Source organism: Oncorhynchus kisutch, linkage group LG8 (assembly GCF_002021735.2).
Source record: "Oncorhynchus kisutch isolate 150728-3 linkage group LG8, Okis_V2, whole genome shotgun sequence".
NCBI lineage: Eukaryota > Metazoa > Chordata > Actinopteri > Salmoniformes > Salmonidae > Oncorhynchus > Oncorhynchus kisutch.
Window position 1 is genome coordinate 28,250,328 of NC_034181.2, and position 15,468 is coordinate 28,265,795.

Consider the following 15,468-nt stretch of genomic DNA (forward strand, 5'->3'; position numbering starts at 1 on the left):
TTTAAGTTGAAATTTGTTAGGTTTTTATGTGGGGACGTCACAAGTATTTCGGATAGCACTAGCAGTATTGATACGCAATTACACATCATGCCATACGCATTTATAAAAAAATATATATATTTAAGTGTCAGAGAATTCTTGACTTCCGGATGCACCTCAGTTTTCACATGCTAAATGACAATGGGCCCCACGTGCCTGCGTTTGGTTCACCAGTCACAAGCCGATTGCAATCCATACGTTTGGCGATTGTAAACCAAATGGGCATTTTCAATACAACAAGTGATTTTAATTTTCTATTGTTTTCAGTGGTGAACTCAAACTAGTCAAGGATAGTTTTTCAGAACATAAACCAGGGTAGTGAGTGAGGGAAAATGAATGTACTACACCACCCGGTTGGGCAGCTTTGCATTTAGAGGTGTGGCCCTTTTGCCTGGAAACTGACGTATGTACAATGTGCGGGCGGGGGGACTTCAGCCTTTATAACATCTCGAGCCTTCTCAATCTTTTTCACAGACGGTGGTCTGTCTGTCAGACTCGGCTTGCTTCATCTTTCAATCTCCCTCACTTTTCTCTCCCCCTTTCACATTGTTGGATTATTTAGACTATCTAGATCAGTAAACATGGCAACGCTGAGAGCTCTGAGAAAATTATGCCAGCAATCGCAGCATCAAGTGTGTAGTCTACATATGTCAGCATCAAGGTATGTATTAGTAATCCTATATAATTACGATATCAAATAGATTATTGTTATTTATCTATATATTATCTATCTTGGTGGACTATGATAGGTTGCTTTCTATATGAAATGCTCCCTCTTCTTTTTGAAGGTAACCTACCAGGTATTAATTTCCTTCTTGTCTAGGGCACTTTCCTTTATGTTTGTTTTCTATGTGTCACTGTATCCCGGCATCTTACCGTCTCTGTGGATACAACGTTTCTGATTGTGCACTGAGGACAATTATGTAACGTTTTAAACGAAACATTGTAGCGAAGAGTGGTCTTGAATCAATGATCTTCTTAATGCGCCCCTAACGTTATGCCGGTATCATTGCAGTGCTGCATGGCTGATGAAATCGCACAGAGCACTTGCATAAAGGCAGGCAAGTTCCCATTGGGGTTCACCAAACAACTAAAGTGAAGAGTATTCAGACAGTTGTTATCATTGGGGTTCACCAAACAACTAAAATGAAGAGTATTCAGACAGTTGTTACCAATGGGGGTCACAAACCAACTAAAGCATCAGTATTCAGACAGTAGTTTTTTATATCATGTGTTTAAACAACTCATATATATATATAAACCTAGCTTTTTTCAACTGTCTGTCTGCCTAAATAATTTGATTAATTCCATGTTTAATTTGAGGCATGCCTTGCTGCAGCACGTTACTGAAGATAATTAATGTCCCAGACATCTAGAAACACAAACCGCCTGTGTATGCACTGTGACTATGCACATGACTAACATCACAACTGATTTAGCCACTTAAGTCAGCACAGATGAGTCTCATTTGGACCGTGCACTGTATTGAGTAGAAGGTTAGGGTCAACATAGGACAGTGTTTGTTTTTTTCAGAACAGTTTCCTATCATCACTTCAGATGAGCAAAGCCTACTTTATAAAACCATAACACCAAACAAGTTTCATTGTTTTTTCTATTTACATTTCACACTCAGGACAAAGCCCATACTTGGGAACAGAACTAGCACAGACTTGCTGATAGGTAATTAGGAAATGGCTTGGGTTCTAGTTCAGAGCTGAAGGTATTGATTATTTGGGTCTGCTGACAGTCCTTTCCCTGTCATGGTACTGGCACTGTGTGAAGGATAACTAGTCTGGGAGGAAAGGTAGCACAACTTATGTCCTTTATCCTGTCCGAGACTAACTAATCATTAACGTGGTCTGTGGTCAACTGTTTGCTGAAAACTCAACACATTTACAACAAGGTTGTTCTCTTATGGAGACCAAAAAACAAAAACAAAAAAAACATTATGTTCATGCTTTGTGTGCACATTGGAAGCTGGCAGTGGGGGTGTTGTCAAATGTCATGCCCTGATGGGGTCTCCTCCAGGACTTGCTATTGTGGCCCCAATGAAGAGCTGAATGTTTCTGTGGTTGTTTAATTACTCATGATAGAATCAAGGGATAGTTACATCACTGAGGACGGCTCATTACTCCTCTGGTATTACTCCTCTGTGTGCATGCTTTTACATAAGGGATTTTATCTAGTTTAACACATTGAAAATGAAATGTGAGCACCACTCAGGTTTCATCTTCACCCGCTCCGTTCTGCGCTCCACAATGAGGCCAACAACTTGGCTTGAAGGCCAGGGGTTCCAAGAAGTTTATTTAATAGCATGGGCCACAGTGTAACTCATGTATTGGTATTTTTAGCCACCACACTCCTCATGCATGGGTAACACCAGGAGCCCTGTACATGGTTTGACTGTACTTGGCCATCGCTGGCTTATGGGGATCCCTACATGGTTGCCTACCAGCACTCCTTGCTGGCTGACTGCCATACACACTCACTTTGGGATTGACAACTAGTCTGCAGGACTATAAATCACGTGCCAACCCCAGTGTATACCTTCTCCTGACAGTTTACATGTTCCTCTAACATCTGCCTCTCTGCTCTCTGGTTCTCCAGACAGGAAGCAGTGGTCATCTCAGGCAGGAAGTTGGCCCGTCAGATCCGGGAGGAGGCCAGGGCCGATGTTGAACAGTGGGTCTCCACTGGCAATCGGAGACCCCACCTGAGCGTGGTCCTTGTAGGAGATCATGCAGCCAGTCACTCTTACGTCCTGAATAAGACCCGAGCTGCAGCTGATGTTGGTATGTAACACACACACACACACGTTACCTGTGCTAGAGATAAACTCTGTTGCACAACAGAGTACATACTTGACTAAGAAACTATTCTATGAGTGTTCAACAGGGCTTTCTAATTCCCTCTTTCTTCCTGTTCACCATCATTCTCTCTGTCACTGTTTATATTTATCTGGGATAGAATGGGTTCATAATTCCTCCCTCTTTTTCTTCTCTGCAGGTATCAGCAGTGAGACCATCCTGAAGCCCTCCTGTATCTCTGAGGATGAACTCATGGACCTGATCTACAAACTCAACACAGACCACCGGGTGGACGGCCTGCTGGTGCAGCTGCCTCTGCCAGGTAAGGAGTGGCTTTAGGGTGAGGAGACAATGCATGTTGTTGGAAAGGGTAGTTGGGTAGGGGAGTTATTGCTCTTGGTGAGCAAACAGTTATACAACCTTTTGTAGACAAAGAAAGAATGACAGTTTGAAGCTGTTTTTAATATTTATAGCCAATACTTGCATATCCCTGAATGGTTTGGCCTTTGGCCTATTTACTGTAGAACAGCCATTTACATACTGTCTTGTAAACATCATTCCCACTGTTTTCTCACAGAACACATTGATGAGCGGCGCGTCTGTAATGCTGTGTTCCCTGGCAAGGATGTGGATGGCTTCCACGTGGTCAATGTAGGCCGCATGTGCCTGGACCAGTCCACCATGCTGCCTGCCACTCCCTGGGGAGTCTGGGAAATCATCAAACGTACAGGTGAGGTAGTGGGAGGGGAGCTCTCACCTCCCTCTGTTATATGAATGCAATTAGACTGTTATGGGGGCAAAATGCTAACTCTGTCACTGACTGTTCATTCCCGTTTCCCAGGAATTCCTACCCTTGGGAAGAATGTTGTGGTGGCGGGACGCTCCAAGAATGTGGGCATGCCCATTGCCATGTTGCTGCATTCAGATGGGCGTCATGAGAGGCCTGGGGGTGAGTCTGGATGATTTAGGGGCTACAGTGATAGGGTGTATGCTATATCATTTCAATTATTATTAATTCACTATGATTAATTATGTAAAAGTAGGTTAACAATGGGTAATAGAGATAATACTGAGTTTTCACTTAAAGCTGAAATTATGAAGTTGAAAATGGAATATGTGGATCATGGCCCTCACATGTACTTATTTTTTGATTCTGCAGGTGATGCCACAGTCACCATCTCTCACCGTTACACACCAAAGGATCAGCTCCGTCAGCACACAAGAATTGCAGACATCGTTGTTGCTGCTGCAGGTATGGATCATCTCTTATTGAGGATATATCGTTACCTTGTCTACTACCTGTCTCTCGCTTATTTGTAAGTATATCATTTGTGACTGAGAGCAACTAGCTGGCTCATAGAGCTATTTTGTATCTCTTGAGTATATTGTCCTGGGTGGGTCTCTTAAGGCACGGACACACAGGTAGCGTTTGCCGGCAGAGAGTACTTAACAAACCAACTTTGAAAGGTGACGCTCATTTACTACATTTCTATACAATTAAACAAAATGTAAATGCTATTTAGAGAGCAGCAAATGACCACAGCCACTATCACCATGGCTGCTGTAGGTTCATTCACCTCAGTCGATATAAAAAAAAAATACATAGCCTATTAGGTATACAATTGTAATGTTATACCCCTGAAAGTGGGGAAATATGAGAAGTTTCACACTGACAAGTAGCATCAGCGACGAAACACACACGAAACACAGACACACACATATATGTACTTTTTTTTTTTTACTATTTTGTTTGCATTTTATATTAGGCCTATATGGAAGATGTTCGTATTGAAGCATATCTTGATTTTTTTATAAGTTCCAAACTTGTTTGAAAAGATTAGTACAGGTTCTCAACTGACCCCACATGGGGCCCAACCCCACATTTGGGAACCACTGTACTAACCTCTCTCTGCTTGCTTCCGCTCTCTCTCTCTCTGTCTCCTCTGCTTCCTCCTGCATGCTTTGCAGCCTGCCTCAGCCTCACCAGTGAGCGCCACATCACTATCTGTCTCAGTAGCCTACTCTCTGTAAAGCAAAGTTATTATGGGAACTTACAGTAGTAGTGTATTTTTTGCTCCTGCTGAGGTAGGCTCCGTTTAACGTTAGCCTGCTAGAAGGAGGAAGTAAGAAGCTAAGTAATTCTAGCCAGAGCCCTTCAACGTTACTGCAATAGAAGTCTCTGCCGGCAGATAGCCACCTGTCTGACATATCTATAAGAGACTTTAGCAGTTGTGCACTCATTCTCCGGGAGTCGGTTTGTGTTTGTTTGGAGGATGTCTGTAGACACGGCAGGAGTCGCAGGATGGTTTTAAAATGGCCTTTTGTCCGGCATCTCGCAAGCTGGGGTAGTTGGTTTCACCTCGGCCTGTGCCGTGAGAGGGTGGAGTTAGCCATTTGAGTGAGTGCTGAATGTGCTGCTAAAAAGGGCTTATCCGGGGGACAGGCGAACAAAACGAGAAAAAAATGTTCATGATTCCACTCGTTTGCAAAGAGGCAGGTGCAATTTAGAACTCAATCAGATCAAGAATATAAACGTTCTGAGCTTTGCTCAATGCTGGGAGCAAAATGTAGACATTGATCTGTAATTGATTGTCTTTATTGTGTACAATATATATTATTTAAAAAAATATATAAAATTAGAAAAAATGGGGGGCCTCCCGGGTGGCGCAGTGGCTAAGGGCGCTGTACTGCAGCCACCAGAGACCCTGGGTTCGCGCCCAGGCTCCGTCGCAACCGGCCGCAACCGGGAGGTCCGTGGGGCGACACACAATTGGCCTAGCGTCGTCCGGGTTAGGGAGGGCTTGGCCGGTAGGGATATCCTTGTCTCATCGCGCACCAGCGACTCCTGTGGCGGGCCGGGTGCAGTGCACGCTAACCAAGGTTGCCAGGTGCACGGTGTTTCCTCCGACACATTGGTGCGGCTGGCTTCCGGGTTGGATGCAGTGCTGTGTTAAGAAGCAGTGCGGCTTGGTTGGGTTGTGTACTGGAGGACACAACTTTCAACCTTCGTCTCTCCCGAGTTGTAGCGATGAGACTAGATAGTAGCTACTAACAATTGGATACCACAAAATTGGGGAGAGAAAGGGGTAAAAAAAAATAATAATAATGTATTAGAAAAAATGACTGTTACAACCATAGGTGCGGTGTGTGTGTGTGGTCCCTTACTACCCTCTAAACCCTCTTCTAATCTCAGGGATTCCAAACCTCATCACTGCAGACATGATCAAAGAAGGAGCAGCCGTCATTGATGTTGGAATAAACAGAGTGCATGACCCTCTGACTGGCAAGGACAGACTTGTAGGGGACGTGGATTTTGAAGGTACGAGTTTCTAATCTAGACAGCAATTTGTCTAAATTTGCATTAGTCCTAAAATGGACTGTGTTCTTGCACACATTTTCTCTGCTACATGTTCTCACCCTTTATCACTCCTTTTGTAGGTGTGAGGCAAAAGGCTAGCTTCATTACCCCAGTGCCTGGAGGAGTAGGACCCATGACAGTGGCCATGCTTATGATGAACACCATCAAGGCAGCTAAGAACCTCCTGCTGACTCCCTCTGAGAGTATCCGCATGGTAGCCTCTTCATAACAGTGACACATTCCATTCCATAACAGCGAACTTCCTTGCACACAGACATGGATGGAAACGTGATAGCTTTAAGGTTGCTGGTACCTTACACTTACATAACCTCTACCCGCCATTTCAGAATGTTACAACTCACCCATGCAGCTACTACATATTTATTTTTTGCTAGACTTTATTTTTTCTCATGTCATTTTTATGAGACCTTTTGGTTGTATGTGAATTTGAACTACCTGTGTGTTTATTTATTTCAATGCATTCATTTATCGAATATGTCAAAAGCATACAAAATTGCAAGGGGAACCAGTCAATTTCAATTAGCAAAAAATAGACCCTTACATAGATATACTATTAAATGAATTATGACATCCTTATTCTATGGGCAGTTTTGTCTATCTCCCATCTCTACAATACCCTTTAGATCAGGGATGGGCAACTTTGATGGGGGTGGGGGCCACAAATAAATCTGCTCATCACGAGGGGCCGCATTTGATTGCGAGTCTGCATACCCACATCCAACCACCACCAAGATAAGTTTAGATTGCTAAAGTTTGTTTAATGGCCCACTATCTAATCAATTTTAGATGACGTGGGATAATTCACTGACTCTCAGTTACTGACATAAGAGAACTGCTGATGCACAACCAAATTTCAAAATGTACCTCGTGTATTCTCAGTGCTTGACTTAGGCAGGAGCTCACCAGAGCTGCGCACTGACACCTTAAGTGTTCTACTGCTTAAGCTCCTGTACCTCTTAGAATATTAGCTCAAAAGTATTGTGGAGCTCCTGCATCTAAATATAAACAGTACCGGCACCCAAAATGAACCGGCACCTATTTTAGTCCTAGTCAAACAATGTGCATTCTACTATTCTAACTCGCAACAGTAGAAAATAAATAAAAAGCCATTCCTGCTTTAGGTCACACAAGCACTGTGAGCTAAGAGGGTTAAGGGCTAGTTATGAAATGTCAGCAACAAGTCTGTTAAACACCATAACATTTACATTTGTTTTAAAAAATGCCTTTGTAAAAATTATTTTGAAATAAAATGTTATTGCAAATGGATGGTCTTCATGTTTATTTGGATGAACAGGTGCTTATAGCATAGCTCTGCAACAGACACATCAATCTTACTATGATATATAATTTCCATTGTAAAGATTGCAGGTAGGTTACTCTAGTTACATTTGTATAGGAATGATACAAAATATCACAATGCATTACCTTTAACCCTCTACTTCAACCCTCAGAGGTGATACATAGTTTTGAGTATGATACACATCTTGATTTTATATCACAGTCTCATAAAATAAAAATGTTTGTTCAGGTAATTCATTGCCAATATGATAGGCGGCCCATAAAAGTATATGATCAGTGTGCAAGAGGACAACAATGTGAAGCGGACACACTTCCTAACGACCCGGAAATGCACGGGGGAATAAAAACAGCTGCACAACCTATTTATCTGGGGTGGACATGTTTTGTCGCCACTTATTTTCAGCTGTAGTTAGCAAAGTATTTCTAAATTGATTTACAGAATCTCCAGTACAGTTTTAAAGGAATACGATTAATTGATTGCCCTAGCATACATTTTCGACTATGGAGCGCAGTAGATCGCGCGACAGTTCCGCGGATAAGACCAAGAGCACGAGCAGACAAGTCGGAGAGAAAAAATTGTCCAAGAAGAAAAAGCGAAGACATTCCTCTTCTTCGTCTTCCTCATCGTCCAGCAGCAGTGCGAGTCCGACCCCTTCAAAGAAAGCCTCACGTTCCCTCAGCAAGAGCCAAGGTTTAATTGACTCAATTATTAAATCACACGTAGTTGTTAACATTACACACCTATGTGTAGCACTTCACATCCTCACATACAGATATCTAATGTCAGAGAATAAGATAATGAAATATCTTTGTATGTCTATCAATTTTACAATGTATACATTTGTCTGCTTCAGATCGGAAAGGGAAGAAGAAAATGAAAAAAAGAAGTTCCTCATCTTCCTCGTCAAGCTCTTCTTCGTCCTCCTCATCCTCCTCATCAAGTGATGAAAAGTCCAAGAAGAAGGAAAGGAAAAGGAAAAAATTCAAGAAGAAGTTAAAGAAGAAGAAAAGAAAGTTGAAGAAAGAGATGAAATTGGAGAAGAAGAAAAAGAAGAAGATAAAGAAATTGGAAGAAAGAAGAGCATCCCTGCTTGTAGATTTGATGCCCCCTCCAGCCCCCCCTCAGCCCGTAGTCACCACCCCCCAGCCCTTCCTGGAGTTGTGGCAGAGTGACGATTGCACAGAAGATCATGGACCAGGTATGTTGGTCTCATATTTTGTTATATGTCGTCAATAGCTAATGTTTATTTGTTAACTAGCTAAACAAAGAATGGACGATGAAACCAGATATAAAGCTGAGCAGATGGATGGATGTTTTGTTTTTGTCCATTCTGTAGCAATGACGGATGAGCAGAAAGCCAGGCTATCCACCAAGAGACCCTTAACAAAGGAGGAGTATGAAGCCAAGCAGAGTGTCATCCGCAGGGTGGTAGACCTTGAGACTGGACGCACCAGGTAGACCAACGCTATATACAACAGTGTTTCTATGGTTCGATAATTTCTATCTTTATATGTGTGTGTGCGCTGGTTTTTATTCCCTCTGTTTTTGTTTTTCAGGCTGATAAGGGGAGAGGGAGAGATCATTGAGGAGATTGTCAGTAAAGAGAGACACAAAGACATCAACAAGGTAAATGGAAAAACATCAAAGACCATGCAGCTATGTGTGCTTTTAGGGGGTTAAAGTGTTGTCCTCTACCTATAAAAATGTCTACCTAACACTTGCTCTCCTCTCTTGTTACAGCAAGCCACAAAGGGAGATGGAAACTCCTTTCAGAAGAAACTAGGACTGAACAGGTAGAGGGTCTCCCCCTGATGTAAAGGCTATGGTAGGAAGGAGACATCTATACTATTCTGTATAGATAGGACAGAAGAATAGGTCTCCAGTTAGTTGTGCTGTGCATCATTTTTACATGACAGGATCCCTACATGTCTCCAAAATGAAAATCAACCCTTTCTGTGCCTATCTATGATTGTACTGTACTGTGAGTGTGACTCAATCATATACATCATTTTTGGCCACATTTTTTGTTTAATTGTTCAAATTAAATGTAATCAAATTAAATTTGTATTTAGTTAACTGGCATCCTTTCATCACAATTCACTTTGGAATTTCTCTGAATGTATCAGAAATTCAGAATGGCCATCTGTCAGTTTAATTCATATTCAATTAAATTAAACATGCATTCAAACTGACCCCCAAAACAGTCAACTGTAATGCTATTTACTTTTTTACAATGTAATAAAGTATTTTTCTTAGATAATTATCCTTGACCATTGCTGTGTGCATCAGGTATTTACTATTTCAGTTACAGGTTTAAAACCTAATCTTACACCCGACATTAAAATAATTTAGAGACAAGAAACCACACATTTAATTTATGTTCTTCATAATTACTTTTTATACACTGTATATGTAAACACAGGGAATTGGTAAATAAAACTGTCAAACTTTGGAGTAACACAAAGTGTATTGATACTGTTTATACCAAGCTTTAACAAAGCCAAGGTATTGGGACATTTTTACATCCAGGGTAAGGTCATTTTGATGTGATCAAATTGTCAGCATTGCCATTTCAAAAAGAGTGTAAGATGAAACCTGTTTTTCAGCGCAGAGTTCAAGTAGTTTTATTTAATATATTCCTATGTACATTTATACTATTTCCCTGGGGATGAAACTAACCAACCACAAGTCATACCAAAGTCTCATTGGAAATAATGGCCCCTTTCAGTGACCATACAGCAAATTCTATTGGAGGATTATTCTATGGAGGCATGAGTCAGACCACTGAAACAGAGAATTTAAGGCAAAAAGGGAAATGTACTGTAAGGCCTCTGGTCATATCTGCATCTGCCAGTAGCAGAACTATGGGGAATGTCTTTGTCCAGATGTGTCTGAGTTTAACTGATGATTGCACAATATCTTTACATTCTTGGGGTGTCAATGTCCAGTTGACTGATACAGTATCTCTGGAGCAGGACGATGCTTTAAAGAGCAGCCATGTAATAATTGTTAGAGGGGTGTATGTTTTCTTTTAGCTGGATGTGCTAACCAGTCTTCTCCAATTTCACTGTTAGGATGCACAGAAAGACTCGGTGTTGTCTACAGAGAAATCCATATGGGTTGCCCATAGTTATGTGCGACTTTTAAAAAAGGTCAAGCATATCATATGAACAGTGACTCGTAGCCCAAAGTATCAGTTACAACGGCATTGCTTCACAACACAAGCCCTTCCAGCTCAACTGACTGCATCCTTTACCATGCCTGTTGCATGTTCATGTGTATTTGGGGCAATGCTTTCTGGGTCACCCTAAAATATGCCTATAGTAGGGCAATGGACAGGAATAGCATGATCTCATATTATATGTATGAGATGAATTGGTGGTAAAGCAAGGATTCTAGAACATTGGGTTCAAAATAGCCTCATGTAAACCTTGTTCTAACATGTGAGTTGTGTGATCCAATCACTCTTAATGTTAGTCGTGTCTACTAGAGCTGGGACGATAAATGGTCGGTTTCGATAATATTCAGTTTATCGAGGACTGATAACGCTAAGTAGCCTTTACTAGAGGAATGTGAAGTTGTAATGAAATAGGCCTGTTTGCTAATATTGCTAATGGAACAATTGATAACATTCAAAGTTGTAGGGGTAGTTGACAGGGTAAAATAATTACTGGTGCTTATACATTTCATTCAACTTATCGTTATCGTGATAATTTAGTCAATTTATCGTAATATAGATTTTTGTCCATATCGCCCAGCTCTAGTGTCCGTATTGTGACCAGATTAGCTGATGCCTCCCTGTATGCGAAGTATTTGAGAGATATTCTTTCAAAATAATACAAATTAAATGTTTCTTTACATTTATTTACTGATGCCATAAGTCACTTGTGCTACCTGTCAATGATTTTAGAGGCTGGCATAATGATTTAAATGGTTTGACCATCCATATCTGCTTTCACTTGATTGATATCCAGACACAGTGCGTGCCTTACTACCTCCGGAGGGGGTCAGGAAGATCTGATCACAATGTGTCTTTTAATAGTCTATACCCATCTGAAAATGTGGGCACAATCAGAACAGAGAAATCTGTAAGGATTGCGAGGACCCCACTTCACCGTGATGGTCCTCCCTCCCCATACACCCCTCACACTGTCTTCCTTGCTGTCCCTGGATCACACCAGAAATGTAATGACCGTTCCACCAAGATCCCATTTGTCTAAACAATTTGCTATGATCATCATGTGCTTTGAAAATGTTTCTACCCGTATGTCTCATCACACGGCACCTAGACATTTTGTGAGTGTGTTAGCACGAGGTTCTGTCTCTGCTGCTGTATGTGCCTGCTTAACTGATTGTCAATGCATTGTGGCATTCTTTCTATATGGTGGATCTGCTGCTGTGGCATGATTGTGGGTAATATTGCACCTTCTCACTAACATTTCAGTACTCCGTGGTCCATTACAGTCATAGTTCTACACAGTTTTGAAAACAGGGAAGAAGTAAACATAATTTGCATGAATAAACCTAAGATTAATCACTAACTCTACTGTATGTTCCTTCTTTTCAAAGCATATTATAACAAATATCTACAGACTTTTCATTGGAGGCATCAACAAATAACTCCGAACTGAACCTAAATAGTATTGTCTTATGTGCTCAATAACATTGAATGCCTCATTTACAGCTCAGGAAATGATTGACTTTCAAAATACACTATATATACAAAAGTATGTAGACACCCCTTCAAATTAGTGTCTTCGGCTATTTCAGCCATACCCGTTGCTGACAGGTGTAGAAAATTTAGTAAACAGCCATAAAATCTCCATAGACAAACCTTCACACAAGTCAGTTCGTCAAATCTCTGCCCTGCTAGAGCTGCTCCGGTCAACTGTAAGTGCTGTTATTGTGAAGGGGAAACGTCAGGGAGCAACAACGGCTCAGCCGCGAAGTGGTAGACCACACAAGCTCACAAGAACGGGGCCGCCGAGTGCTAGAGTGTGTAGAACGTAAAAATCGAATCAAACTGTTCGTCGGGAGCTTTATGAAATAGGTTTTGCCTAAAATCACCATGCGCAATGCCAAGAGTCGGCTGGTGTGGTGTAAAGCTTTGGCAACGCGTACTCTGGAGTGATGAATCACGCTTCGCTATCTGGTAGTCAGACAGATGAATCTGGGTTTGGCGGACACCAGGACAACATTACCTGCCAACTGTAAAGTTTGGTGGAGGAGTAATAATGGTCTGGGGCTGTTTTTCATGGTTTGGGATCGGTCCCTTAGTTCCAGTGAAGGGATAGCTTAACTCTACAGCATACAATAACATTCTAGCCGATTCAGTGCTTCCAACTTCGTGGCAACAGTTTAGGGATGGCCCTTTCCTGTTTCAGCATGACAATGCCCCCGTGCACAAAGCAAGGTCCATATAGAAATGGTTTGTCGAGATCGGTGTGGAAGAAGTTGACTGGCCTGCACAGAGCCCTGAACTCAACCCCATTGAACACCTTTGGGATGAATTGGAACGCCGACTGCGAGCCAGGCCTAATTGCCCAACCTCACTAATGCTCTTTTGGCTGAATGGACGCAATGTTCCAACATTTAAGTGGGAAGCCTTCCCAGAAGAATGGAGGCTATTATAGCAGCAAAGGGGGGACCAACTCCATATCAATGGAGATGTTTTGGAATGAGATGTTTGACGAGCAGGTGTCAACATACATTTAGTCATGTAGTGGATATCATAATAAACATATGACACATTAAGATAGCAGATACATTAACACAAGTCTTTCCATTTGCATGATCAGTCGAAGTGGTAGAAATGCAATACTATGCAAGACAAATACCCCTGCTGTGTATTGGCTGCTGCGGATGATTGCATGAGATACAAACATAAAAAATGAAACACTATGTAGTTAGAAGAACTAAAACAATTGTTTTTCTGTTCACAAAAAATGAATATATACATTTATATCTATGTATCCTGTTAAATAATAATTAAAAGGTGTATCCTGAATGTGTATCTCCTCAGTGTGAAGAGGATACCAGAGAATTGCCCCTTGGCAGGCCTGACCTCAGCTCTACATACAATATTATATACAAGCCTCGGTTATCTTCAACTATACCATCAATCAACCCAAACAAGGTCCACAGAGCAGTTTCAGTCTGTCTCAACAGACATCTTCCATTCAGCTTCTCCCTTCACGTGCAGTAGTAAATTGAGCATACTGCCTACTTTGGCACATCATCTTACAATGATACAAGTTTGCCCTGCAAGTGATATACATAAATATACTTTGTTGTATAGGCAATGATTACAGTGGACTATAATGTAACATGTTCTGTATGATAAAACAGACAATGATTGGGGTCTCAACTGTAATCAAAGCGCAATTGGTATAGACTTGAGTATTGCAGCTGCTGAAGCACTGCTATAATTTAAATTGGCTGTATGTGTGTGGTTCTGGAGACTGTAGACTGTGTCATGGTGCAGGGAGGATACAACCCACCTGCATAACCCAGGGTGGGAGATGGGGAACATGGATCTATCAGGAGTTAAACCAAACTGGCAGCATGAGGATGCTGGAGTCCAGGAGACACACTGTGTATATCGATATGGTATTAAAGACATAGGATGAATATGATAAATAAAAACTAGAACAATATGCAACTCGGAAACAGTCCAAGTCTCTTTCTTTAGGAGTCTCTTCCTATTGTTGGCCAGAGGTTTGTTTGTGTATTGTGCATGCATGTTCCTTGCTTAAATAAGATGCTTCTTAAACGGCTTTTCTCCATTGTGTCAATGTCCGAAGAAAAAAAGAGACATTGCCTTCGCCTCCGCCTGTGGTTGTTTTTGTTGATTCAGGTATATTGATGGTGTTGCTTTAATAAAGACTGGTTCGTAGCACCAACGTTTTTCAATGCTGTATAGATGTGGCAAAGAGATCAATGGAATTTGACCAAAACATTGGAAACACCACACACACACAACCACCCCTTCCCAATCTCCTCATTGTTGCCCATCAAAATTAACCTACATGTATGCTATTGTTTATACATGTATTTAACACAATGTTGGGGTAAAATTTAGCAATAAGGCCCGAGGGGGTGTGGTACAGTTGAAGTTGGAAGTTTACATACACTTAGGTTGTAGTTATAAAAAAACTTGTTTGTCAACCACTCCACAAATGTCTTGTTAACAAACTAGAGTTTTGGCAAGTCGGTTAAGACATCTACTTTGTGCATGACACAAGTCATTTTTACAACAATTGTTTACAGACAGATTATTTCACTTATAATTCACTGTATCACAATTTCAGTGGGTCAGAAGTTTACATAAACTAAGTTGACTGTGCCTTTAAACAGCTTGGAAAATTCCAGAAAATGATGTCATGGCTTTAAAAGCTTCTGATAGGTTCATTGATATCATTTGAGTCAATTGGAGCTGTACCTGTGGATGTATTTCAAGGCCTACCTTCAAACTCAGTGCCTCTTTGCTTGACATCATAGGAAAATCAAAAGAAATCAGCCAAGACCTCAGAAACAAAGTGTAGACCTCCACAAGTCTGGTTCATACTTGGGAGCAAATTCCAAACTCCTGAAGGTACCACGTTCATCTGTACAAACAATAGCACGCAAGTATAAACACCATGGGACCACGAAGCCGTCGTACCGCTCAGGAAGGAGACGCGTTCTGTCTCCTAGAGATGAACGTACTTTGCTATGAAAAGTGCATATCAATCCCAGAACAACAGCAAAGGACCTTGTGAAGATGCTGGAGGAAACAGGTATCTATATCCACAGTAAAACGAGTCCTATATCGACATAACCTGAAAGGCCACTCAGCAAGGAAGAAGCCACTGCTCCAAACTGCCATTTAAAAAAAAAACGACTATGGTTTGCAACTGCACACGGGGACCAAGATCGTACTTTTTGGAGAAATGTCCTCTGGT

The 15,468-nt window shown here is 41.4% G+C and overlaps 2 protein-coding genes across 2 annotated transcripts; both read left to right on the top strand.

Moving 5' to 3' along the window:
• Positions 1-417: 417 nt before the first annotated feature.
• Positions 418-7,482, top strand: mthfd2 (methylenetetrahydrofolate dehydrogenase (NADP+ dependent) 2, methenyltetrahydrofolate cyclohydrolase). Its single transcript, XM_020490044.2, has 8 exons — positions 418-700; positions 2,647-2,831; positions 3,046-3,168; positions 3,424-3,576; positions 3,688-3,795; positions 4,006-4,098; positions 6,040-6,165; positions 6,285-7,482. Exons 1-8 carry the CDS (start codon positions 621-623, stop codon positions 6,431-6,433), a joined length of 1,017 nt encoding a protein of 338 aa, XP_020345633.1. The 5' UTR covers positions 418-620; the 3' UTR covers positions 6,434-7,482.
• Positions 7,483-7,833: 351 nt separating this feature from the next.
• Positions 7,834-9,795, top strand: arl6ip4 (ADP-ribosylation factor-like 6 interacting protein 4). Its single transcript, XM_020490042.2, has 5 exons — positions 7,834-8,215; positions 8,379-8,723; positions 8,862-8,979; positions 9,082-9,151; positions 9,266-9,795. The coding sequence occupies exons 1-5, from the start codon at positions 8,026-8,028 to the stop codon at positions 9,320-9,322; spliced, it is 780 nt and encodes a 259-aa protein (XP_020345631.1). The 5' UTR covers positions 7,834-8,025; the 3' UTR covers positions 9,323-9,795.
• Positions 9,796-15,468: the final 5,673 nt, after the last annotated feature.

Bases quoted from the DNA above. Each gene is read 5' to 3' on its own strand.
- mthfd2 (XM_020490044.2), top strand. From the start codon at position 621: ATGGCAACGCTGAGAGCTCTGAGAAAATTATGCCAGCAATCGCAGCAT. The intron at 701-2,646 runs GTATGTATTAGT...CTGGTTCTCCAG, and splicing joins CTACATATGTCAGCATCAAG to ACAGGAAGCAGTGGTCATCT. The intron at 4,099-6,039 runs GTATGGATCATC...TTCTAATCTCAG, and splicing joins CATCGTTGTTGCTGCTGCAG to GGATTCCAAACCTCATCACT.
- arl6ip4 (XM_020490042.2), top strand. From the start codon at position 8,026: ATGGAGCGCAGTAGATCGCGCGACAGTTCCGCGGATAAGACCAAGAGC. The intron at 8,216-8,378 runs GTTTAATTGACT...TGTCTGCTTCAG, and splicing joins TTCCCTCAGCAAGAGCCAAG to ATCGGAAAGGGAAGAAGAAA. The intron at 9,152-9,265 runs GTAAATGGAAAA...CTCTTGTTACAG, and splicing joins GACACAAAGACATCAACAAG to CAAGCCACAAAGGGAGATGG.